Here is a 27,972-nt window from a genome sequence, read left to right on the forward strand (position 1 = left end):
CCAAACAGGAATGGAGGAGGAATAGCATTATATGTCAAGGGTGTTTAAAGGTAAAAGTTTCCCCTTGACATTAATGTCTAGTCATAACTGACTGTAGGGAGTGGTATTCATCTCTGCTGCTTATCTGAGGGAGCCAGTGTTGTCCGCAGACAGCTCCAATGGTCATGTAGCCAGCATGACTGCACAGAATTCTGTTACCTTCCACCGAAGTGCTACCTATTTATCTACTTGCACTTTTACATGCTTTCGAACTGCTAAGTTGATAGAAGCTGGGACTAGTGATGGGAGCTCCCTCCATCATGAGGTGCTTAGGTCTCTTAATGCCAGTCTTCTAACCTTGCAATCATCAGAATCAGCGTCTTAACCATTAAGTCACCATGCCCCTCGTGATCCATCATTTAAATCTTGGAACTCAGGTTGAGAGCATCTGTGTAAAAATTAAGAGGGAAAGAAACAGTAGGGATGTCATTGTGGAAGTCTATTATAGAATTTTAAGCCACACTGACGACTTGGATAATGTCTTCCTGGAATAGATGACCACACATTCAGAAAGGAGAGACATAGTAGTAATGGGGGATTTCAACTATCCTGATGTTAATTTGAAGTCAACTCTGCCCGAAACATAAGGTCTAACAAATTTCTTACTTGCCTTGTGGACAATTTCATTGTACAGAAAGTGAAAGAAGCAACAAGGGGATCAGCTATTTTAGATCCAATCCTATCCAAAAGGAATGATTTGGTTAATGAGGGAGAAGTAGCAGGATCTTTAGGTGGAAGTGACCATGTACTCATGGAGTTTGTTGTATAGCAGAAAAGGGTAGCCAAACACAGTCAAACACACATTCCAAACATTAAGAAAGCTGATTTCAGTAAACTTACAGATATACAGGTGGGATTTCATGGTGAAGAATACTAAAAGAGTAAAAGGAAGTACTAAAAGAGATGATGGATGAGAGTTTCTTAAAAGTGAAAAACAGAAGGCCCAATTTCAAACAGTTCTGATGAAGAGGAAATATGAAAGGTGTCTATAAAGAAACTAGGATGGATGTGTAAAGAAATTTCAACTAAGCTAAGATTTCAAAGGGGCATGTACAAGAAATAGAAAAAGGGGCAAATCACTAGATAGGAATGCAGACAAATAGCTAGCAAGGCTGTGTAGGGAGAAAATCAGAAAAGCTAAAGCACAGAATGAGATCAGGCTTGTTAGAGAGGTTAAAAACAACAAAAAGGGCATTTTTTGTCAAAAGGAAGAACTAAGAGATGTTTGGAGATGGTGGAGAAATGCTAACAAGACACAGAAAAGACAGAACTATTCAAAACCTTCTTTGCCTAGGTCTTCTCCCAAAAATGAAAATGGTGCTCAACTTGTGGGGTAATAGAGCAGCTGAAGCAGTAAGGAAAATATAGCACAGAACAGGTATAGAGGTTGTGCAGGAATACCTGGCTACTCTGAATTCAAGTCTCTAGGGCCCGATGAACTACATACAAAGGTATTAAAAGAACTAGCAGAAGTAATCTCAGAACTACTAGCAATAATCTTTGAGAGTTCCTGGATAACAGGAGAAGTCGCAGCAGATTGGAGGTGGGCAAATCTTGTCGTCGTCTTCAAGAAAGGGAAGAAAAGAGGACCCAAATAATTATTGCCCTGACAGTTTCACATCAATAATAAGAAAGATTCTAGAGCAAATTATGAAACAGTCAGTCTGTAGGCACTTAGAAAGGAATGCCATGATCACTAAAAATCAGCATATGTTTCTTAAGAACAAGTCATGCCAAACTAATCTAATCCCTTTTTTTCTATATAAGAATTACAGGCTTAGCAGCTGAGGGGAATGCTGTGGATGCAGTATATCATGATTTCAGTAAGGCATTTGACAAGATCCCCCATGACATTCTTTCAAATAAGCTATGAAATGTGGGCTAGAGAATGTAACTGTTAGATGGAATTGTAGTTGGTTGACTAACCAAACCCAAAGGGCTTTCACCAGTGGTTCCTTTTCATCCTGGAGACAAGTGACTAGTGGAGTGCCAAAGGGTTCTATCTTGGGCCCAATGCTTTTCAACATCTTTATAAATGACCTGGATGATGCAATAAGAGGCATGTTTATGAAATTTACAGATGACACCAAATTAGGAGGAGTAGCTAATACTGCAGAAGACATGATCAGAATACAAAATGACCATAATAGATTAGAAAGCTGGACCAATGCTAACAAAATGAATTTTAACAGGGAGAAATGTGAGGCACTATACTTAGGCAGAAAAAATGAAATGCACAGATATAGGATGAGGGACACCTAGCTTGACAACAGTACATGTATAAGGGATTTTATTTATTATTAACCTTTATTTATGAAGCACTGTAAATTTACACAGCGCTGTACATACAGTCTTTTTAATTAGACGGTTCCCTGCCCTCAGGCTTACAATCTAAAAAGACATGACACAGAAGGAGAAGGGAGTGGTGGAGGAAAAGGGTAAGAGGTCCAGCAGTTCCTCTCTACCTCCAAGGCCTGGACCAAAGCAGATGGACTTGAGGGAGGGCTTGGCTTCATAATGGATGGTTAATCTTCTTCCAGGGAAAATACATACTCTCAATTAGGATAATACATATACAGTACATAGCAATACAGGAAATGGTTCGATAAGCAGGCACCAAAAGAACATCAAATAGTAAGCAACAATTATGCAATGCCTGGGAAGGCTTCTCTGAACAAGATGGTTTTCAACTCCGTTTTGAAGCTGGTTAAAGAAGTGATGGCTCTTGCTTGTGGGGGAAGAAGGTTCCAGGAGTGAGGAGCAGCAAGTGAAAAGGGGTGAATCCGGGATGGGGCAGAGGAAATCCTGGGCTGAGACAGCAGACCTTGACTGCCAGAACGGAGGGCCCTAGTGGGAAGGTGAGGAAAAAGAAGGTCTGATAAGTAAGGAGGGGCCAGTCCATGGAGGGCTTTAAATGTCGACAGCAGGAGCTTATACTGAATACGGAAAGGGAGAGGGAGCCAGTGAAGGGATGACAACACAGGAGAGATGTGGTCAGAGCGGTGGGTGGAAGTGATAATGCGTGCAGCTGAAGCTGGACAGAGATTAAAGGACGGAGGTGAGAAAGAGGAAGCCCAGCCAGGATGACGTTACAGTAATCAAGTCATGAGATCACTAGGGCATGGACCAGGATCTTGGCAGTAGAGGCGGAGAGATATAGTCGGATTTTGGCAATATTGTACAAAAAGAATCTACAAGCCTTGGCTGTGGTCTGGATCTGAGGGATACACGACAGAGAAGAATCAAAGATAAAACCAAGACTGCGGGCTTGCTGGACTGATTGAATAGAAATGTTGTCCACAGAGACAGAAAAGGAGTGTTGAAGGGTGGGCTTAGGAGGAAAGACAAGAAGCTCCGTCTTGGACATGTTGAGCTTCAAACACCGATGGCGCATCCACTGCAAGACAGCTGTGAGACAAGACGAAGCGTACTGTTCAAGCCTTGGAGAAAGGTCAGGGGTGGAAAAATATAACTGGGTGTCATAAGCATACAGATGGTAGGAAAAATCGAAAGAGCTAATGAGTTTTCCTAAGGACAGTGTGTAGAGAGAAAACAGAAGGGGACCCAGAACAGAGCCCTGGGGGACTCCAACAGATAAGGGAACAGGAGAAGAAGTCTGACCACCTGCAACTACTGCAAAAGATCTAAACCAGTCAAGAACAGAGTCTGAGAACCCAAGGTCAGAGAGTATGTCAATTAGGAGATAGTGATCAACGGTGTCAAAGGCTGCAGACAAATCGAGAAGGATGAGAACAGAGTAAAGGCCATTAGCCTTGGCCTGTAAAAGGTCATTCGAGATCTTAGTGAGAGCTGTCTCTGTAGAATGCCTTGGGCAGAAACCAGACTGAAAAGGATCGAGGATGGAGTTGGCTTCAAGAAACTCAACTCAAGGATCTTGGAATCTTGGTAGACCACAAGCTGAACATGAGCCAAAAGTCTGATGGAGGAGCTAAAAAAGCTTATATGATCCTAGGTTGCATCAATAAGGGTGTAGTGTCTAGATTGAGGGAAGTAATAGTCCCACTCAGTTCTGCTCTGGTCAGACCTCACCTGGAATAATATGTCCAGTTATGGGCACCACAGGTCAAGAGAAATATTGACAAGCTGGAACATGTACAGAGCAGGGCAACCAAACTGGTGAAAGGTCTAGAAACATTTCCCTATGAGGAGTGGGTTAGCAAGCTGGGTATGTTTCATCTGGGGAAGAGAAGGTTTAGAGATGATATGATAAATCATATATTTAAAATTCAAAGGGATGTCATATTGAGGATGGAACAAGCCTGTTTTCTGCTGCTCCAGAGACTAGGACACAAAGCAATGGATTCAAGCAACAGGAAAAGAGATTCCACCAAAACATTAGGAAGAACCTCCTGACAGCAAGAGCTGTTTGACAGTAAAATATGCTGCCTTGGGTGTGGTGGGGTCTTTAAAGTTTTTTAAGCAGAGGCTGAGTGACCATCTGTTGGGAGTGCTTTGATTGTATATTTCTGCATGGGAGGGGTTTGGACTTGCAGTTTTTTCCAACTGTATGTGATTCTGTCTGATTCAAATTGAGTCAATACAGAGGGTACCGATTCTCATAAGTGCAATGGATACAACTCAGTCTTTTTCATCATGCCCATGGTGATTGGCACTTGGAGAACCATCCTGAACCTTTTAGGAGTGAACCAATTTGTCAGGAAGTGCTGCTTTCAATTGGAGACATCTTTGAATTTCTCCAACCAGGGGACTTCCTATCTTTCCTGGACTTAACCAAAATGTACCTTGGCATTAAGGTTCCCTTGTCATATCACAGGTTCCTTTACTTCACTTATGAGAGCACTCATTTACAGTGCAAGTTGTTTCTGTTTGGTCTCTCTTCAGCTCCCAGGGTCTTCACCAAAATCAAGGTGCCCTAGTGGTACATTGGACGAAGTACTGCCTTCATATCTATCCATGCCTTGACGATCTGCTGGTTCATTCAGCTTCATTAAGCAAGGCTTCAAAGAAGTCCAGGTGGTGCTACATTCATTGACATGACTTAGTATCAACAGAGGAAGGCCCATCTAGGTACCAAAGGAGGTACATATAACCACAGACACCAGCCTGAAGAACTGGGGAGCCCACTGAAGACCACAACTGGCCTAAGGCAGATGGAGCCAGGAGGACACAAAGCACATCTAGAGCTCTGAGCAGTCCAACTGGCATTGCTGGCCTTTGCAGAAATCAGGACAAAGTGACCATCAAGGCCCATTTAAATCACCAGGGAGGAACAAGATTCAGATCCCTCATGAAGGAAGCTCGGGAGATCTTGTTCTGTTGGGAATAGCCACCATAGAGGCTGAGCTTCTCCAAGGTGTCATAAACTCTCAAACAGATTGACTCAGTAGAATGGACATATACCAAGGAAAATGGAGTCTTCACCCAGATGTCTTCCATCTTCTGATCAGGAGATTCCAGTGACCAGAAGTGGACCTTTTGCCTCACCAGTCAACTTCTACCTCTGCAGATTCATATCAAGGTACTCGAAAGAAGGAACAAGGGCATGGATGCTCTCTCTCTTTCTGGCCTGGGGGATTTCTGTATGCTTTCCCCTTGGTGGCTCTGTTCCCCAAAGTGATGGGGGAAATCCAAAGGGAACAAGCCTCTGTGATTCTAGTTGCTCCAATGTGCCCAAGATGGGTGTGGGTTTCTGAAATCATGTACATGGCCTTGGACTACATGTCTTTCCACACCTGCTCACTCAGGGGCAGGTCTGCTGCCCCGATCCAGAGTGGCTACAACTCCATGCTTGGAAACTGAGTGGAGCATATTGAGGGACTATGGATATTCTGATAAGGTGGTAAACACGATTGTTGCCTCCAAGAGGGTTTCAACTACAAGAATTGTGAATATACATTTAGACTCTTCCACAGATTGTGTAGGTGGAAACATGTCAATTTCCTAAGGTTCTCAGTCACTTCACTGTTGGAATTTGTTCAGGAAGGCATTGACCCTCCAGGCCAACATAGTTAAGAGATAAACTGTGGCCATCACCTCACTTCTTCCACAAGAGTGGACAGGATTACATCTCATCTCCATGTCCAGAGATTCTCAGGGGACTGTTGCTCCTAGGACTTGCATACAGTTTTAAAGACAATAATGGTCACATCATTTGAACTTCTACATGAAGCTTCCCTAAAACATCTCTCCTGAAAGGCGCTGTTCCTGACTGTCATCACCTCAGTATACAGAGTGTTTGAGCTAGGAGCCCTGTCAGCACATAAGAAGCTTTGTATCATCTGACCTTATTTCATGGTACTTCAGCTGGATCCTAATTTGGTCCCTAAAGTGAATTCTGCCATGTACAGGGACCAAGAGGTGATTGTACCTTTGTTTTGTCTTCATACATCCAAAGAATTTGAGAGAATATGGTATACATTGGATGTCCACCAAGCCATCTGTATCAACCTCAAGAGGACTAGTGCCTTTTGCACCTGTGACTTCATGTCATTTCTTTCCAGCCTTGCTCTGTGGAAAAGAAGAGATTAATTTCCCACCTTTAGCAGATGGATTAGGGGTTACACAATGACCTGTTGTGACTCTTTGGTAGTCCATCCACCAAAGAAAATTGCCACCTACTCCACTAGGAATTCAATCACTTCTGTGGCCACCACAATGGCAATCTGCAGGGCAGCTCCATGGAAAACACCTTCAGCCTTCATTAGGCACTACATTTGGCCCTCAACTTTCAAGGTGCTCAGGACCCCCATGAAAGTGGGGAAACTGTGAGTATCTCTAGGCCCTATAAACTATTTAATCACAAAAATTACCTGTACTGGCAGGATGGCTGGGCCTAACCACACATGTGTTCCCTCACTTGCTCACTCGCTCACTTACTCAAGTGGAGGGACATAGGGACTCCCATCCCCTTAATCCCAGCCATCCACACATGTGAACGAGATGAGTGAACGTATCCCATCCCTTTTCTCCATTGCCTGACCATGCAAGTGAGCAAATGCATGTTCCCTCCTTCCCCTTGCTGCCCAATCCTCAGCTCCTATGACCTATGTGAGTGAGCAAGCAAACAAATGAACAGGCTCTCATTCCCAATACTCCCCTGTCCCATCCCCTTCCCCCCACCTGCGAATGCACACATCCTCTGTCCTTGTGCTCCTCCATCCCATCCCCTCACTCACCTGCCTGTGATCAAGCAACCAAAGGAATGCAATTGCCATCCCCTCCTTGTGCTCCCTCTCATTTTTCTCTCTTCCTGTTGTCTAGTTATGTACTTGTTCCGTAAAAGAAGAGCAGCATTACTAATACAGTAGGAAGTGTTCTCTCTGTTTCTATCAGAGCATTTCTTTAGCTGTTGTAATGACTGGCCTAATGGTGAATTGCTCCCCTGGTCATGACATCTTTTTATTTCCTGTTGGAGTAATTGGGAAGAGCAACCCAACCAGAGGGTGTTCATCCTTTTTCTGCTGGAAATCAGCATATCGCAGGTAAGACCAACATTTCTATTTGTGTAATTGCTTTCACTCCATCAGAGTCAATGGCTGTTTGAAGAATTATTTTTTGTCATTGTTTTGGATCAGCTTCACTGGATGCTTCATTGTATTTGTGTTATGAGAGAGCACAACAAACATCTCTCTGCTTACTCTCTCTGCATCGGCCATAATTTTATAAACTTCTATAATATAGTCATCTCACATCCTCTTTATTTTTCTGTTCTTAATTTCTTTCTTCATGGGGAAAGTTTTCTGAGCCTGCCCACCTCTTTCAAGCCATCATTTTCGTCGTCCCTTTCTTCCTATACATGCTTAAGTTCCACAAAATCCTTGTGTGTTGGTTACTGTAATTCAGAAATGACTTGAAGGCATACAATAGACGTCTCACTGGTTTTTAGAGTTATTTTGTGTGTTTGTTCTTAAATAAAAGTCCGTACTTCTCCAACTCAGCCTCTTCCTCGCCCACATGTTTTGGCAGCATTTAAGGGGTATATCTGGTTTGTGCATTACCCTTCAGCTGGCTAAGAAGTTCCTACCATCACCAAATGTGCTACTGAGCCTCTTCCAGGGAACTGACAAATCAGATGCAGAAGGGGCTCCTTAATTTCCCAAACATATGAGCTAACCTGTCCCTCGATGTCACACCCACTAAACCTTCAGAGTCAGGGTTAATCAATGAGACCCTACTGTCCACCCTCCCTTTCACCTGAGTCCAGCTTGTGAGGGAGACATTTGAAAAATGCAATTGTCTTTCAGGATTCCCAGCCCTGACAGTATTCAAAGCATGGCAGTGTGAAGAACCCCCTGCTACCAGTCAGTTTCACAGACAAGATATATATCTATTGAGGGAGCAGAGAGTGGACAGTTTACATTGACTTGTAAGCACAATGTGTGCAAGACATCTTTTTTGAATGAAAATTAGTCTTGTCCTTGATACTCTGCAAAGAAGTGGCATGAGGCATCTAAGACAACCTCTTGCATTTTTCCAGTGAGGTGCAGTTAGCCATGCAAAAAAACTAGGAACATATGAACCAATGGTTACCAGTCCAAAACTGTGTGGCTGAATGTTTTTCTGTTTATCAGAGGCTGTGCTGAATATTTTCATATACAAGAAGGTCAGGTGATGTTTCATAATGTTATTTTTAAGCAACAGCTTTCTGAGATCTTTGCCTGCTCTGAGTCGTATTTTGTGATTAGAGAACTTGAAATTTTCCTTGCAGCTTACTGGGGAAATGGCATAAATATAAAAGTAATCCTTTTAAGATCAGTTTAAGCAGTTTGCTAATTACCACTGTCAGCTTTTATTTTCAAAAGCCAGTTTTTATCCCTCATGGTTAACAGAAAGAAGTGCAATATACAAGATGCTTAAAGGATTAGAAACCAAGACACACGCAATGAAACCAGATTCATTACTTTTCAACTCTAGTGCTTTCTGTGTAGATTTATTGTCAAATAATAGCAACAGCAATAGCAATTACATTTATATAACGCTTTATAGTGCTGATGACTTACAATTTTGTACCAGCCCAGTTCAAAAAATCATATGAAAATTATCTTCATTTTATGTATCTAAACATGAAATTTAGCCAGAAGCCTACAGCTTTTATTATATTTAGTTACTTATCCTTTATTTTTGATTGCAAGCAGCTGATTTAATTTTAAAGAAGTAAAAGGGAAAAGAGAGGAAGGGGGGGTCTAATTGATCTATATTTTACTACAAGCTTTCATGAATAGCAGTCCATTTCTTCAGAAGCAGTAGAGAATTATATTAAAGCCTGTTGTTATTAAGCATATTTATACAGTTGCAATAGTGGGATAGAAAGTAGAAAGTTACAACTTGTGACCTTCACCCTAAATCTTCAGGCTTTTCAAGATTTAGGCCTTTGAATGTATATAATTTATTTTTCCAAATGCTTAACAAGTTTTTGGAAACAGTCTCATCCTAAGAGAATGTGTGTACATAAAGTGTTTCCCAAAACAAATGTGTTAAGAAAAAGTCTTCTGGGTGACAGTTGCCAACAGTCCTTGCTGACTGGAGTAAACATGCCCCCAGAGGACCTGAGTGGATTATATGGGAGGAGGCAATACATGTACATTCACATCCACACCTGAGCTTCTGATTTTCTGCTTCTTCATATATTCACTAAACTTGATTGCCACATAAAGTGGTACTGTCTGTTAAATACCAACCACTGTGAAAACTGAAGAAATTTTATAAGGCACAATTTTTCTTCCATTTGATAACTAACCCAGGAAATAATGAGTCCACACAGAGAAAATGAGATAAAATATGGCCCACCTTATTTAACTGTCACCTATTTAAGACCATGTTACCCAGCCCCAAGTAAGATCCGAAGTGTGCTGCCCAGAAAACAGAAATCAGGACATGAGGACTCACCAGCCAGAGCCTAGAATCTGAAAGAGAACATTGACCAGATACATTTCAGTAATGCAGTGGCCTAACATAACTTTTGTATGCTACTGACTTCCACATCCAATATTTTGAATGGTCCAGGAATCAAATCCCTTTGCAGTTCATAGAATCATAGAATTGTAAGAGACCACAAGGGCCATCCAGTCCAACCCCGTACCATGCAGGAATACAAGATCAAAACACCCCCAACAGATGGCCATCTAGCCTCTGTTTAAAGACCTCTAAAGGAGACTCCGCCACACTCAAGGGGAATGTGTTCCACTATCAAACAGCTCGCATTTCAGGAAGTTCCTCCTAAGTTTGAGATGGAATCTCTTTTTCTGTAGCTTGTATGCCTTGTTCTGTGTTCTAGTCTCTAGAGCAACAGAAAACAAGCCTGCTCCATCCTCAATATGGCAACCCTGGAAATACTTAAACAGAGCTGTCATATCACCTCTTAACCATCTCTTCTCTAAACTAAACATACTTAGCTCCCTAAGTCTTTCTTCATCAGGCATGGTTTCCAGACCCTTCACCATTTTGGTCACCTCCTCTGGACATGCTGCAGCTTCTCAGCATCCTTTTTGAATTGTGGCGCCCAGGACTGGACACTGTATTCCAGTTAAGGCTTGACCAAAGCAATTAGAGTGGCACTATTACTTCACTTGATCTAGACACTATACTTCTATTGATGCAGCCTAGAATCGCATTGGCCTTTTTAGCTGCTGCATCACATTGTTGACTCATGTTCAACTGGTAGTCCTCTAGGACTCCTAGATCCCTTTCACACATAGTCTCATTCAGCCAGATGTCCCCCATCCTATATACATTTCATTTTTTCTTACCTTACGTTTCTCCCAGTTGAAGTTCATTTTGTTAACTTTGGCCCAGCTTTCTAATCTATTAAGATCATTTCGAATTTTGCTCTTCTCCTCTGGGTTATTAGCTACCCCTCCTAATTTGGGGTCATTTGCAAATTTGATAAGCATGCCCTCTATTCCTTCATCCAAGTTGTTGATAAAGATTTGAATAGCACTGGGCCCAGGACAGAACAAGATCTCTTTACATACTGATTTTACAGACTAACATGTCTCTATCTTTGAATTCTACCACATTTGTTCTGGTAAAGTTTTTTTGTGTTAATAAATTTAAACATTAAATTACTTTTAAATGTAAAAAAAACCCCTTTTCAAGTCAGCCATGCAAGAACTAGAAAGTGAAGCTGAATTAATGTTTAAAAGCTTAATTATTAACAGTGTGTTCCCACTAAATATCCTATCTATGGATAGTATTTACTTTGATTTGTAATCAGAGGAAGTAGGCTTAAGTCTACAAAAGTTCATGCTGCCAAGTTCTTTCATTATTTAGTCTCAAAGCTGCTACAAGATCTCTCTACATAGAATTCAGATGTGAAACTAGAAGCAGAGTAAACCTACAAAACAAGTAGTGAACCAATCGGAGATTATCTGTTCATCCATAACAACAACAACAACAACAACAATTGATTTCTATTCTGTCTTTTCCCGATGGGAATCAAGGCGGATTACAACAGATATTTAAAATATAAGACAATTAAAATCACAATCAGAATTTAAAAATTCCATTTCCCTTCCCTCCCACCAATCATATAAAATTAAACAAAAAACTGTTAAAAAATTAACAGTGAGAAATTTAAAAGATAAAATTTCAATACAATTCCTATTTTGGGGAAGAGGGGTATATTATCCCAGGGGAGCGGGGCGGAGACAGCCAGCAAGGAGAGGGAAACTGAGCAAGGCTAGTCTGGAAAGGCCTGCCGGAAGAGATCCGTCTTAATAGCCTTCTTGAAGGCTTCTAAGGTAGTAATATGGCAAATCTCGTCCGGCAGGTCGTTCCAGAGCCTGGGAGCGGCTGGCGAGAAGGTCTTCTGGGTCACCGTGGATAGTCTGGTCTTTTTTGGTTGTACAGTGGACCCTTGTTATACGCTGGGGTTTGGTTCCAAGATCCCCCATGTATTACAAAATCCGTGTATGCTCAAGTCCCATTAAATATAATGACATAGCAAAATAACAGATCTTAATCTTTAAACACGGCTGTAGTTACTATTATTATTAACCTTTATTTATAAAGTGCTGTAAATTTACATAGCGCTGTACATACAATCTTTTTAATTGGACGGTTCCTTGCCCTCAGGCTTACAATTTAAAAAGAAACGACACAAAAGGAGAAGGGAGTGGTGGTGGGGAAGGGGATGAGGACCAGCAGTTCTTCTCTACCTCCAAGGCCTGGATCAGGGGAGATGGACTGGAGGAAGGGCTTATGAACTAGAGCAACAAGTAGATAGTGAGGTAGAGCTTCATCAGTGACTCGGATGACAGAATTTGAGGTCATAGTTACAAATTTGCAGATGGCACCAAATTAGGAGGAGGAGTAGCTAATACCCCAGAGGACAGGATCAAAATTCAAAATGACCTGAATAGACTAGAAAGCTGGCCCAAAGCTAACGAAATTCAACAGGGAGAAACATAAGGTACTGCACTTAGGGCAGAAAAATGAAATGCCCCGATCTAGCATGGGGGACACCTAGCTGAACCAGACTACACGTGAAAGGGATCTAGGAACCCAAGTAGACCACAAGTTGAACATGAGTCAACAGTGTGATGCAGCAGCAAAAAGGCTAATGCAATTTTAAGCTGCATCATTAGAAGTATAGTGTCTAGATCAAGGGAGTCATAAAATTATAGAATCGTAGAGTTGGAAGAGACCACAAGGGCCACCCAGTCCAATCCCCTGCCATGCAGGAACTCTCAATCAAAGCATCCCCGACAGATGGCCATCCAGCCTCTGTTTAAAGATCTCCAAGGAAGGAGACTCCACTACACTCCGAGGGAGTGTGTTCCACTGTCAAACAGCCCTTACCAGAAGTAATAGTGTCACTCTATTCTGCTTTGATCAAGCCCCACCTAGAATACTTTGTCCAGTTCTGGGGACCACAACTCAAAAAAGATGTTGAGAAACTGGAGCATGCCCAAAGGAGGGCAACTAAAATGATGGTCTGGAAACCATGCCCTGTGAGGAACGGCTTAGGGAGCTGAGGATGTTTAACCTGGAGAAGAGAAGGTTAAGAGGTGATATGATAGCCTGTTTAAATATTTGAAGGGATGTCATATTGAGAAGGGAGCAAGCTTGTTTTCTGCTGCTCTAGAGAACAGGATCCAGAGCAATGGATGCCAGCTACAGAAAAAGAGATTCTGCCTCAATATTAGGAGGAACTTCCTAATAGTAAAGATTGTTTGACAGTGGAACTCTCTTCCTCGGAATGTAATAGTCTCCCTCCTTGCAGGTCTTTAAGCAGAGGCTAGATGGCCATCTGTTGGGGATGCTTTGTTTGAGAGTTCCTGCATGGCAGGGGGTTGGACTGGATAGCCCTTGTGGTCTCTTCCAACTTTAGAATTCTATGATCTTAAGGTACACTGACTGTCTCCTTTGCCCTCTTTTATCCCAGTAAAACCTTGAAAAATAATTATTATAAACTTAGATGCCTGAAAAAAATTGTATTATGGGGTACATCCCTTCCTCCCCCCCTTCAGGAAAAAGGTGTATATTACCAGGCTTATTACCAAATGATTCTCATTAAAATATATCCATTATATTTTATAAATATGGTATGAAATGTTTTCCTGTTATCATTAATCATACACTCTTTGATTCCCTTTCTGCAGTTAGGAAACTGGATTTTCAAATTATGCATATTAATCTTATTCAGATGGCTCTCCTTCTTGGGGAAAAAAAGTTGGCATTTAAATAGTCCATCAAAATAACAGAGGCCCTCAAGTTATAAATTAAAATTGTTCAGTAAAATCATCCCTAATTACCAGTTCTTCTTAAATATCACCATTATACTTAAGAGTTTCTCAGATTCATAAAAATATATATCAAATAAATATAAATATGAGTATTTAGACTGGAAATATTCTCACAATGGATATTAGGTCTAGCATTTAAACTGAAAATATTCTCACGATGGATATTAGGTCTAGCATTTAAACTGAAAATATTCTCACGATGGATATTAGGTCTAGCTACATTAATCTCTTGTACATTTTACATTTTATTTAGTGGATGCATAAGCCATTAAGTTTCCACTTAGTTAATCATATTGAAGGAGCTTATGGACAGGCATAAATAAGGAGTTGAATCCCCCAATGCCAGGCTGCTCAGAATATACCCAAATTTCTTGGAGGCACATAATAAAATATTTCTTCAATTTAAATAATTAAATTGAATTACTTGCAAGGGTTGTTGCATTTGCTTATGTGTATCTTTTTGTCTCTTGCCCATCCTTGGGTCTATTTATTGTACATGAAATTCTAAAAATCCACTGTTGTGCTGTATTAATATGGCTACTCTACTACATTTATGTAGCAGTGCTTTTTATATGTGTCAGAGAACAGCTGGAACAAAGAAGATTCTGACAAGCTGAGCTACTGCAGAGGGGCAGATTTACCCTTAGTTGAAACTAATTTTAATATCTTGGGTAGGTTCTCAGCAGGAGGAAAATTCCTCTTTGTTTTAAGATAGTCACATTCAGAAACCCACATTCAGAACAATTAAATGTTTAGGTCATTTCTGCAAGAAATACTGAGAATAGCATAACTAACTCAGTGGTGGAGAAATCAGATGAAAACAACTGGGAGGCACGAGGGAGGAATCATATAATCTGAAAATCCTCCTGGCACAAATATCTGGATGCACAGATAAACATGAGAGCCAGAAGAGAAAGAAAGAAAGAGAAAGAAAGAGGCAGAGTGAAGAGAGGCAACAAACTGTTGGATGATAAAGCTACATGTACCAACTGGCCTGCTCTTGCCCCCCCCCCCCCCCCCAAACTAGCCTGCTGCCTTCAGGCACAGTGAATGGTGCTGTCCCATTGCCAGTGTTAAAGAAAGAGTGAACTGCCAACAAACTTAATTTAGTTTAATCTTTATCCCAGGGCACAAATATCTTAAACTAGCCCTGTCTCCCAGATTATGAAGTCTATTAATGTTAGGCAAACTTGGGTTCTGTCTGTAGATGAAGTTCTGTGTTAGCCCCAGTTAGAAGAGGTCCACAAAAATGAATGAGACTTCTTTGTCACTATTTCATTTAGTCCTAATAATTTCATTGCATTTAGTCTATTCTGCTGGATCATCTGACAAGATAAACAGTGCAAGATTCCTCTGCCTGAAACTTGCCTTACATCTTGGGTTTTTTGGTCGTTAGGGACTTTTGTTGGTTTGCTTTACATAGGGTGTGGTCGACAAAGAAGATGGAGACATTCAGTTACTCCACAGAGTACACTCTTACCTCGGGTTACGAAATTAATCCGTTCCGCCGCCATTTTCGTAACCCGGAAGTCTTCGTAAGCCGAGAAAGCCATAGGCGCTAATGGAGAGAAGCCGCGATTTGGTGCGAAATAGCGCCGAAAAGCACCAAAAGGTTATTCGTAACCCGGAATAACCTTCGTAACCCGGAAATATTTTTTATTTTTTTTTTTTTCGTAACCCGAAAATTTCGTATCCCGGCGCATTCGTATCCCGAGGTAAGAGTGTATATACAAAACCTTTTACAAACAGATTCTTTTTTTTTTTTTTTTTTTGTAATTCCAGTAACACCAAACATGAAATAACAGATTGTAACATACTTTTGGAATTATCTCTGAAAAAAATGAGACGAGAAACACATGGGAGCATTGGGGGAATACTGTAAAGCACAGATGATCCCAAGAGTTTTAAGAATTATAAAACCTTCTGGTATGTTTCTAGAAAACCAAGAGTTTACCCATAAATGGGAGGCTATACTTAATAAATGTTCTCTAGATCTCATGGTCCTCTTGATAGAAACTAGCCAACAGGAGTGTAAGGTTCTGGCTGATAAATTAGAACATCATAAACAGGAACTTGGTAAGATGATGAACTCTAGAATATTAAACAGTAAATTAGAGGAATTTGATGCGCAAGTAACTCATAAAATGAGTGAACTTAAAAGATCTCAAACTTAAAAAATTCCAAAGGGGACCTCAGGGATTACCAAGAAGGTAAAGTATATTCTTGGAAATCCCTTAGTGGTCTGACTCCTACAAACAAGAAGAAAAGGGTTTCGTTTGATACAAGTCTGGATACAAGTAAGGAAGATAACAGCCTAGGGGGTGTCACCACGGATTCTTCGACTGATTATTCTGTGTAAAATTTCAATACCGGAAGAAGAACTTTTTTAGAAAAACAGTCCAACAGGTGGAGATCCAAGGACAGAGATGTGGAGAGAAGAAAATTGTACAAGGGCAGATACCTCTCCAAACTCCTCGTTATCTGATCTAGAAACAGAAGCTCTAATCAAAGGTCTTTCGTTTGTTCCAACTCCCAGGCATAATTCTTTTGATAATATGCAGGAAGTCCATCAATTTTTCCGGAAAATTAGATTGGCAAAAATTTTTTCCAGGAATGGTTCAACCAGTGGATACCTGGGTCCCTCGGACACAGATAGATATAAGAATTTTCAAAAGAAATATAATTTCAACCCCAATATTGATGATCCATACATTAAGGTCTTTCAGGACAAAGTGTTAAAGGATATGCAGGACATCTTCACCTCCCAATCCAACAGTTGGCACAATCTATCCAAATTACATAGAGCTACATTGCAAAACTTGCAAAAAAGGCAAGATATAATAATTAAACCAACGGATAAAGGAGGTGCTATAGTTATATGGGGAAGGAAAGATTATGAAACAGAGGCATATAGGCAATTAGCAAATGTAAAACACTATAAGGAATGTATGAAAGACCCTACAGAAGATATATTGAAATATATAAAAATCACTCTGGAAGAGGCATTAAATATGGGGTATATAAAAACCAACGTTTATGAATATCTATTGGATTCCTCGGATAGGATCCCTCTATTTTACTTATTACCTAAGATACATAAGGATAAGATTCCAGTTCTGGGTAGACCTATTGTGTCAGGCTGTGGTTCTATTTTGGAACCATTGGCTACATATATTTCATCATTCCTGATATACCATCTTATATAAAGGACACCAAGGAGTTTGTCAAATATACAGAACAACTTACACCACCTGTAGAAAAAAAAAAATTGTGACACTGGATGTCATATCACTTTACACCAACATTCCTCAAGATGAGGCCTTGGAGATTTTAGAAGCAGTCCTGCTGTCTAGACATATGGGACTCCCCCCTGTTCGTTTTCTGTTACACCTTATAGAAATAACTTTGACCAAAAACTATTTTAAATTCGGTGACCAATTCTATTGGCAAACCTCTGGGGTAGCAATGGATTGTAAGTTTGCCCCAGAGTTAGCAAACTTATACATGGACCATTTTGAATGCTCATATATATTAAGTAATGAACTATTTCCCCCCCCCCCCCCCGCCATATAAATACGTGGAAGAGATTTTTAGATGATATTTTTTGCATATGGGTGGGATCTGAAACTTCTCCGAAGGAATTTTTGGTTTTTCTTAATGGTATCCATGAAAGCATCAAATTTGATATGATATATAGTTCCTGTACAGTGAATTTTCTGGATGTAAATATTCATACAGCAAGGGACTCGTTTGAAACTAACTTATACAGAAAACCAAGGGATGTTAATTCTTTTTTAAGATATGACAGCTATCATCCAATGCCTCTTAAAAATAACCTTCCATATTCACAATTCTTACGTATCAGACGTAATTGCAAAACACTGGAAAAAATACAAAAGGGAATCGAACATTACATGCCTCCAGTTTTTGGAGAAAGGGTATCCCTTGAAGGTTATTAAAGAGGCACATGATAGAGTACGTAGGTTATACCGAAAGAAACTTCTGTTTGAGTCCAGACCCAAAAAGGTACCCGATAGGGTGGTTGTACCACTTACTTCCAATACACATTCACAGAGGTTGAAAGAAAGTATCATGAAACATTGACACCTGCTGGAAAACATACCAGGATATAAAAACATACCGATGTTTGCCTATAAATGTACTCAAAACATCAAGAACATATTAGTATGGGCAAACTCTGGCAAACTCATCATTTGAAATTTGAATCCCCGGTGGGTTTAAATGAAAATGTGAATTGGTTAGTTTGAGTTTTTGTATGTCTTTCCATACCCTATGTTTCTCCCTTGGGCGGGATACAGACCGCCGCTTTGCGGCGGTCTCCCGCCGGCGCCATTTGCTCCGCGAGGGAGCCGCAGCAGTCAAACCGCGCGGCTCCCGCGCGGAGCAAAAAAGAAGCTCCAAAATGGAGCTTCTTCTTGCGGCGCTTTTATGACGTCGCGAGGCGCCTGGCGCGGACTCGCGACGTCATAGGCGCCGCGACACGTACGGACGCTCAGCGTCCGATACGTAAAGATGGCGGCGCCCATGTGGAAGGGGCGCCGCCATCTTGTACGTATTCTATACGTACTAGGGTTAGGGGGGTGCGGAAGCACCGCACCTTCCTAACCCTAGTACGTATAGAAGACGTACTATATGGCGGTATGTATCCCGCCTAAGTTTTTCCACTTTGAGTTTTGGCAGAGTGGTTCCCACTACTAGTTTGGCTAGCCATATAAGAGACTCTGAAAATAGGAGAAGAATTTAATTAAAATTTGGGTGCATGGATGGGATATTCTTTTTTCCAAAGAATTGGAACCCAAATTGATCCATCATTGGAGATCTGAATCCCTGGTGTGCCCAAGTGCAAGTTGGGGATTTGAGCTTTTTATTGCTCTTTTACACCCATGGTTTTCCCTGGGATCTTTTCCTGAGTCTTGGCAGGATTGTTCCAATTACCAGAGTAGCTGTCTATATAAGGGTCTTAGTGAGCAGTACTAGATCATTGTTGCTTTTGAGTTGAGCGCAGACACATTGTGATGAGCAGATATATTTTAAATAGTTGCAGGCCACTGACAGTTGTCGAAACACGTCTGGCCTCTAGTGTTTTATATCATTTAATGTTTTGATTTTTTTACATTTTTATAACTCTTAGTGGGGTGATGTTACCCTTTTAGAAACCTTTACTGGCTTTCTTGTTCCAGGGTTTGAGTTATCTGGCCTTGAGTTTGGACATTTTATTTATTCATTCTTTGCTATTGCTCAATTTTTTGGTATTGTTTTCTTTCTTTTGCAGTTGACCAAAGCATGTTTGAGAATTCAAACACTACCCCTGTGTCAAAGCTGCCAGTCACTAAACCTGCCTCCCTGCACGCCCAGTCTTTCCCAAGCATGAATCTGCAAGGCCAATTGGACTGGGGCAGAGGAAGCCAACCTCTCAAGAACCTTGGCAAGACTGTGGGTGCAAAAGTCAATGACTTCCTACGTAGGAAGGAACCTACCAACCATAGCAATGTGGGAGTAACAGAGATCAACAAGGGTGCAGGGGCAGCATTGTCCTGTACACATAACATTCTGCAGGAATGCCAGGATCAGCCAGAGGGGTAAGTAGTTTCATGAGCCTTATTGGCAGCTATTATTTGCAAGCTTCCCACCTCATAGATGCCACAGCAAGAAAGCTGCTAGCCGCCACCTCTGTCTCCTCCTCTTCTTGCTGTCTTTGCCTAGTTCAACCACAGTTCCTGCTATAATTTCTCCTAATGTGGGATAATAGAAAAGGTTACTTAAACATTCAGGAAACCCAAACAGTTCACCAGAAAGTTTCACACACCAATAAGCTGACAATAAACAGGAATTCCTCCTGATAGCAGTGAGGTAAAAAAGCATCCAGATCATGGTGCTAGCCTCCTCTGTGCTATCCTGCTAGAATAAATAGTTACTGCACATGAGTTTTTACAGAAGGCTCCATGTTTGAGCTCTGTTTGAAGTGGCAGGCATTTCTTAAATGGCAAGACCACAAGACTAGCCAAGAAGATGATAATATTAAGAGCTAGAAATTTGTGTTGGTTCCAAGTCATTCTTGTTGAAGGATCTGGCAATGCACAGTTCATACGGAATCTTTTCTTTAACCATACTTCTTGTGTTTGTAGGCAAGCACAAAATGACTCCATTCCCCGGCTGAATCCACCTCCACTGATTACCAAAAAGCGCACCCCAAGAGCGTTGAAGACCACTCAAGATATGCTGATTGCTCCTCAACCATTGGTAGGTAGCATGGAAGACTCGTTTTCTGAAGAAAACCAGGAATGTTCATACCAACATACCAGGACGAAGGGAGACTGGACAGAAATCAGTTCATTGACACCAAAGGATCTCATTCCTGATCTCATTCATAAGGAGAACCTGGAGCCCAAGATGAGCACTACTTACAGAATATCCTCTTCTGCTTTCCAGGAAGCTCATGGACTCAACTTGACTGCTGACAAAAGTGATCCTGAATGTCAATTGCAAATTGGCACGGAGCTGTCAAAGGCAAAGACATCCACTCTAGACACTGAAGGCCGCAGCCTAGACTTATTGTCCTTTGAGTAGAATTACCTCCTTTAACAAGCCACTGCAGCTCTGCTGTAGATGTATATCTTCCATAGATCTGTCACTATATTTGTTATTTGTCGAGCCAGCATGGTGTAGTAGTTTGAATGCTGACTATGACTCTGGAGATCAGGGTGCAAATCCTCACTCAGCCATGGAAACCCACTGGGTGACTCTCAGCCTTGGGGGAAGGAATAGGCAAACTCCTCTGAACAAATCTTGCTGAGAAAAACCCAAAAGGGTTGCCTTAGGGTTGCCATAAGTCGGAAACTACTTGAAGGTATACATATCCTAAACCACATATCAGAACTGATGCCATATCCCCCTGAGATAGCTTAGTCTCCTCAAGTCATTTGGGTAGGAAGCATCTTAAGAAAAAAGCAAGTGCCTTTTCTAGCAGCTGGGCATTCCTACCCCTATCATGGGAAATCAGCTAATGGGGACAGCCAGCTTGTGCTAGAATGGCATTGGGCCCTCAGTGTAGACTGTATGGGAACCAGCCAGAGCAAAGATAATCTTCACAACTGTAATATGTGCACACATGCACAACACATGCATGCGTGTAAACACAGGATCTGCCCCATAAGCACAACAGGCAAATGCTATTGAACAGAGCAGTGCTTCACGTCAACATTTCTATCCTTGATTCTGATCACAACAGATGGTTGGTAATCTAGAGTGCCCTTTAAAATGAGAGTACTCAGAGAGTGATACCTCTGCTCTGAGAGCAGTACTCTTCCTTCCAATGTTGGCCTTGTCTTATGAGCCCATGGTATTTTTCCTTGTCAGTAGTGTCACCTGTAAGTGGGTAATCCTGTTTTGCTGTAACTTTTGTTGAAGTCTGCATATGATAGCACTTTAATTCTTCTTTATGAACTAAATGCCTTTATGAACTCATGCCTCCACTTACCCTCGCAAAGGCAAATTTGCAACCACGTTTGGCCTATTTCTTACCTGTGCCTGGAGATACAGAACCTACTTTCTGTATCTGAGTGACAGCCTCCTGATAATGTCACTTCAGGTGAAGCTCTATCCATCTAGGTGCCCAAAGACTTTGTGTTTTTGTAAATTTGATAGTCTCATTAAGTACAGCAGGAAACTTAACCCATGATGAAATACAGAAGAAATCCCTTAGACCCTAGTAGCATCCTGCTCAAATTCCATGTTAATGTTTTCCAGGAAATGTAGTCTTGCTAGAACCTCCACCCTTACTAGTCCATCCTATAACCTTTCTAGAAATCCTTGGTGCTGAGTTTATATCCCAAACTCAGCACTGGATATTTTGATGAAAAGGAGGGAAGCACTTTGGGTGAGCAGGGTGGGTTGCAACTAACCTGCTCCCTTTAATCTCTTCAATGAGTAGACAGTTGTGAGTGCTTGGTGGCTTTTATCTTCTCTAATTTCTTCTAAATTGAAATGGGAAGGAGATTACAAAGGGGCCTTTCCATCTGACTTATGATAAAAATGCCTGAGCACGTTTGGGAGAGTGACATGCCTATTCAGTAATACTGTCTGGAAATGCCAGGTAATGATGTCTACCTCTTTGTATAGGAACACTACAACTTTTAGTAAGCTCTGGCAGCCACTGTAGGTGCTGCTGTAATTTCCATATAGTGCACAAATAATGCTGAATGCTAAAGGACATCATGTTTTTAGGTTTCAAATATGAAATCTCATAAGCTGTCAACTACTGTGCAGTACAAATTATGATGGCATGTTATTAAAGGTTATATGACAGAAAAAGTACTATGTGAACCACCCAATACTACTAAAAACACTGCATGCCTATCATGAAGTTGTGTCGGTCACACTCCAAGAGTGCTTCTAGATAAGACTTTTATCATGCAACCATGGCTGCCACAGCAAGGAGTGGTGAACCCATTCTGGATTTTACTGCTAATCTTCCCACAGGTCCTCCAGATTGAATGGAAACTCTGCTGTTGCTCGAGCCTAGTTTTACTACCCCTCCATGCAGTCGAATATGGAGGTTTAAGGGGATGGAGTATTTTGTGTTCCATTTTAAGCTTCTTCCATTTCCCCACTATTTTAAAATTGTTTTATTACCACCAAAAATCTGCAGAGGGGAAAATTTGATTAGTGCCTTTTGATTTATGGGGTTAGGCACCCTACATCTGAAAGTACTCCAAATAGTTTTCAGATTGTCTTCCAGATCACTCTGGGTTTGGGGGAAGCATTTTGACTGTTCCTCAGTGGGAAGAGATTCATTCAAGCTTCCCTGATTGCTCACCACTGCCACTGATATTTCTCTGCATTGTGTAGCTACAAAAGGGAATGCTGGGTGTGTTTGAGGTCACACTTTTAGTTCATGAGGGGTGGTGACTGAATCTCAGCAGTGGCTCCATTTGAAATGTTGGTGTGATGCAGGATTCCCTGCAGCTGGTAGGAGCAGCTGCGCAGAAAAAAACTGGTGTGGAAAGTGAATCCTGGAGTTTGAAGGGACTTTGGAAACCACCCTGGTATTCCTCTGCGTTTCAGTACTGTGAAATACTAAATAAAGTTGCATGTCTATTATTGATCAGCAACTGAAATAACATATACGTAATAGAATGTCAAATATTCATATCAAATAACGGAAGACTATTCCTTCTAAGAATATAATTATGAGAATTTTGAAAGTAGTACTCTTAGGACTTTTTCACACAGGGAAAACTGGAAGGTTAAAGTGGGGCCAATGCAGGGTCATCCAGGGCATTAGAGACAAGTTTGCAGTTGCTTTCCACATGACACTGCGCACAATCAGGACAGAATCCAGGGAGAAAGTGAGGGGAATCAAGAAATAAGCAAATTTGCAAAACTACCGAATTTGCATGTCCATTTTGCTTGCTAATTCACTCCCTTCATGTAATTGCAGCGTGTGGAAAACAAGCCTCCAGATGCCTTCTGTTTCCAGATTTCCCAGGGTCTCTTGCTTTAGGGAGAATGCTTTTTTCTTCAAGGGATACACACACACTTCCCTTGCCCCGCTTCTCTCCTCCTCTTGGCAGCCTCTTACTTAAGGGCACAGCTGGTGAAAGAAGGCAGAGGAAGAGGACTTTAGGCATTCCTCCTGGACAGGAGGGAGAAATGGAGACATGTCCTGGAAAAGGACAGGTCCTGATTGGGGAGTATCAGGCCTCTGTGGAATCAAGTAGGCTTATGGAGATTTGTTTGCCTCTTTTTGATACCCAAATTAGCATTGAACCCTAAGTAATGTGCCTTTAACTCCTTGTTGTGCTCTTCAGTGTGATAACCATTAGCAAATGGGCTTGCTTTCCTGGGATGCTAGCACAACAGGCAGAAATGTAATAGAAAATGAAGCTTTTCCCATGATTATCCTAGGAACACACTGCCCCCTCCATATTGCTACTGTTTATTTTTTTAAAACATTAGAGCCTCTGACAAGGGGAAAAATGAGAGCTTTTCTATACAGTTTAGCTTAAAGAAAACTGCTGGAATCCACAAGCTTAAGTATGAGAACTCTATCTAGGACTGGGCAAGCCATGTAGCTCACCCATGTGGGACTGTCATTCTGAATGAAACTTCTACTTTGGTTAAAATATACCTTTCATTTATTGAACATTTAGAGACAGTTATAAAGGTAGAGACAGGTTTTCACTTTGTTTCATTTATTTCATGTACGAGACAGTTTTCTTCCAGAGTGAGACCCTAGGTGGTTCCCAAGAGAATCGTTTAAAAATCTTAACCATTTTAAAATATATATTAAAAATCCCCACAGTAAACAGTATAAAATCATGTGAAAGACATGCAAAAGTTAACAAAAATAAAAATACAGTTGGCCCTTCATATCTACAGATTTTTAATTCACAGATCCAAGTATCCACAGCTTGAAAATATTTTTAAAATGTATACATTCCAAAAAGCAAACTTAGGTGGGTTACACACCACTCAAAAGTACGTGCTTGGCATGTACTAGAGTTAGGAATACATGCCGAGCACGTACAAAATGGCGGTGCCCATTCTACATGGGTGCCGCCATTTTGATGTAGCGGACGCCTAGCGTCCGCACGTTGCGGCATGGAAATGACGCCACAAGTGCACCATTGGCGCCTTGCGGCATCAAAACCGTGCCGCAAAAAGAACCCTGCAGTTCCCTGGCGCAGCAAACACAGGCACTGGCAGAGCGCCCTTTTTGGGCGCTCTGTAAAGCACCCTTGATTTTGCCATTTTGTATAAGGGATACCATTTTACTATCCATTGTATTTAGTGAGATTTGAGCATCCATGGATTTTGCTATCCACGAAAGGACCTGGAACCAAACCCCAGTGGATACCAAGGGCCCATTGTAAAACACACATCCTAATAAGAGGTTCCCCTGCTTAAATACTAAAAACTTGCTTAAATAAAAGGTCTTTGTCTGCCAGCAAGGAGAGGGCCAGCCTACCTTTCTGTGAAAGAGAGTTCCAAAGGGTGGGAGCAGCCACTGAAAAGGATTACTCTTTCATGTCCTCACCAAGTGGGTGTGTGATGGTAGTGGGATCAAGAGAAAGCCTTCCCTTGTAAATCTCAGAATTCTGGCAGGTTCATATGGGGAAATATGATCTTTCAGATAGTCTAGACAAGTGATTCCCAAGCTTTGGTTTTCTAGATGTTTTTCACTTCAGCTCTTAGAATTCCTGACTGTTGGCCAAGTTGGCTCGGGCTTCTGGGAGCTGAAGTCCAAAACAGCCGGAGGAGCAAATTACCAGCATTTTGAGTTGTGCCTGAAACTGGTAGCCAGCAAAGTTGTTTTAACAAGGGAGTTATATGCTCCATGTAACTGGACCTAGCTATAGACTTTTGGACCCGCTGAAGTTTCCAAACAGTTTCAAAAGACAACCCCACATAGAGTGTATTACAGTAGTCCAGCAGGATGTAATCAAGGGAAGGGTCACTGGAGTCTGACATCTCATGAGAACGAGCACAGTTGGCACACTAGTTTTAGCTGTGCAAATGCATTCCCCGTCACTGTGGGAATCTGGGCAGCCAGGCTCAGAGGTGAGTCCAGGAAAATGGAAGAGAACCTGATCTGTGACATCTGTAACCTCATCCAACACAGGCAGAGACCCTATTCCCTGATCTGCCTTACTACTGACCAGGAGTACCTGGTCAATTCTGCAGCATTGTCCCATGCGTGCAAGTGTGCCTTATGAGCAAGTGTGCACAGGTCTGCAGCCTAATTTTTTAAAGAAAGATTTATGTGGAAAGGTATGAGAAATCTGAATAAATTTATCTTGAAATGTATTCATATTTCACATGTTCAGTGCTACATATATATTTGTATGTACATATGTATGTATGTATACCTCCTATGTATTATGTTATATTCATAGAACATGGAGCTTTTTGTGGCTACTAGTCGTGATAGATATTCCCTGTAGTACTTTTGACAGTGTGTCTGTGGACATCTGTTACTGGGGAGCATGAGACAGACGATGCAGTATCTTTGCAGGCTTTCCATAAGGACATCTCACTGTCTGCTTTGGGAACAGGGTAGCTTTTGATTTGATCCAGAATGGTTCCTCATACTTTCTTACATGCTGATCTATAGAAAATTAAGAAAAGTTCCACACTATTTTTTTTAAATTTAGAAGTTGCAACAGAACTAGTGCATAAAAATATTTTCTTCAAAATAAATAAAACAGCGAACAAACATGGCCTTTCTTTAGTTCTGTAATCTAATTTTGTTAAGTATTACTTGTTCAGATTGCCTAATAAAAGGTAGTTGCATGTTGTAAAAGTTTACTGCTTGTTTTGCTACACTCAAAACAGCCTAGAACCAGGTACCAGGGATCTGAAGGGAAGCAGCTTCCTGTGCAGTGGAACACACTTCCTCAGAGTGTGGCGGAGTCAACTCCTTTGGAGGTCTTTCAACAGAGGCTGGATGGCCAGCTGTTGGGGACGTTTTGATTGTGACTTCCTGCATGGCAGGGGGTTGGACTGGATGGCCCTTGTCATCCCTTCCAACTCTATTATTCTAGTCATCTTTAAGCTGTGCCAATGAGGCCTTTATATGAAGATGTGCAGGTAGTGGAGGGAAGGTGTAGGAAAGGAATGGAAAACCTTTGGCCCTCTGGATGTTGCTGGATTGCAACTCCCATCAGCTCCAGAATAGGTAGGGATTATAGAGGTAGTATCCAACCATCCTAAAGGGCATGGATTCCTCACTCCCCAACTAGGACCTTTTTAACTCCCAGCTTTCCATGTAAAGCTCACCTTACCAGTTTCCCCTGATCTCCCAAAGACCCGTAGGATTTTATTGGTTTATAAAAATTAGGTAGCAGTAGTTATTCATTTGCCTTGCCTTGCCTTGCCTGATGAAGTTTGTGCAGTGTTATTTGGGTTTCATCAGTTTGTTGTATTACCTCATTTGTTGCTACATAACCCACTTTATGAATGAATGGACAAATGAATGGAGTGACTTTGTTAGTGGATGCCTCAGTTCCTATACAAATGTAAATCTTTTGGGAATTACTATATCCCTGCATGGTACTTAATTTTCTTCCAAGATTTTATTCATCCAGTTCTCTTTCAGGCATTTGTATTTGGAATACTGAGCAACATCAACAAGAGTATAGTGTCCAGATCAAGGTAAGTAATAGTCCTGCTATATTGTGCTTTGATCATACTTCACCTGAAATATCGCATCCAGTTCTGGGCATCACAGTTCAAGAAGGCTATCAACAAGCTGGAATGTGTCCAGAGAAGGGTGACCAAGATGATCAAAGATCTGGAAACCAACTCTTATGAGAATGACTGAGGCAGCAGGGTATGATTTAGCTCGGAGGAAAAAAGACTGAGATAACTAAATATCTGAGGGATGTCATGTAAAAAACGGAACAAGCTTGTTTTCTGCTTCTCCAGAGACTAAAACATGAACCAGTAGGTTAAAATTACAAAAAAAGGTGATCCTACCTAAATACTAAGAACTTTTTTTTTAACTGCAAAAACTGTTGACAGTGGACTAGATTGTCTCAGAGAGTAATGGATTTATTATCCATCTCTGAAGGTCTTTAAACCTAGGTCCAAAACACACTGCAGAAATAATCCAGTGTGAGACTGCTTTGACTGCTCTGGCTCAGTGCCAGGGAATCCTGGGAATTCTAGTTGGTTGTGGCACCAGAGCACTCTGACAGAGAAGGCTAAATGTCTCAAGTCACAAAACTACAGTCCCCAGAATTCCCTAGCACTGAGCCAGGGCAGTTAAAGCCGTCTCAGTTTGGGTTATTTCTGCAGGGTGTGTTTTTGGATCCTAGTTTGTATGGGCATCTTTCAGGACAGCTTTAGTTGTATTCCTACATGGCAGGGGTCTCTTCCAATTTTTAAGATTCTGTAATTACATGAACTACATGATAAGTAAGGTAAGGTCTCATTCTCCCATATTAGTAATCACATCTTAAACCTGAAATCATTTGTACAAAGAGCAAAAGATAGAAACCAACACCTCATTCCATCCCACAGAAGTCTGTGGAGCTGTGTCACATATAGAGGCATGGGGTGGTGGTAAACTGAATGTAATTGATAGCAGTTGTGAACAGAATGTGCCAGCGGCATTGTGATGTTACACACTAAGGTTTTTTATTCTTTTGGGGGGAGAAGAGCTCTATAGCCGTATCATGTC

General features: G+C 41.3%; 1 protein-coding gene across 2 annotated transcripts in view; it reads left to right on the forward strand.

Moving 5' to 3' along the window:
- Positions 1 to 26,397, forward strand: part of LOC149316706 (carboxyl-terminal PDZ ligand of neuronal nitric oxide synthase protein-like) — a 100,614-nt gene extending 74,217 nt beyond the window's left edge. Inside the window, exons 11-12 of one of the 2 annotated variants that reach the window (XM_089516074.1) lie at positions 19,060 to 19,366; positions 19,913 to 24,132. In XM_089516074.1, coding sequence (XP_089372200.1) covers positions 19,060 to 19,366; positions 19,913 to 20,354 — 749 coding nt within the window. In that variant the 3' untranslated portion in view covers positions 20,355 to 24,132. Of the gene's footprint in view, positions 1 to 19,059; positions 19,367 to 19,912 lie in introns of both variants that reach the window. The other variant, XM_089516075.1, reaches the window with a different exon arrangement.
- The last annotated feature ends 1,575 nt before the right edge of the window (positions 26,398 to 27,972 follow it).

The sequence above is a fragment of the Sceloporus occidentalis genome, unplaced genomic scaffold (genome assembly GCF_023333645.1).
Source record: "Sceloporus occidentalis isolate IW3139 unplaced genomic scaffold, rSceOcc1.0.p SCAF_3, whole genome shotgun sequence".
Taxonomy (NCBI): Eukaryota; Metazoa; Chordata; class Lepidosauria; order Squamata; family Phrynosomatidae; genus Sceloporus; species Sceloporus occidentalis.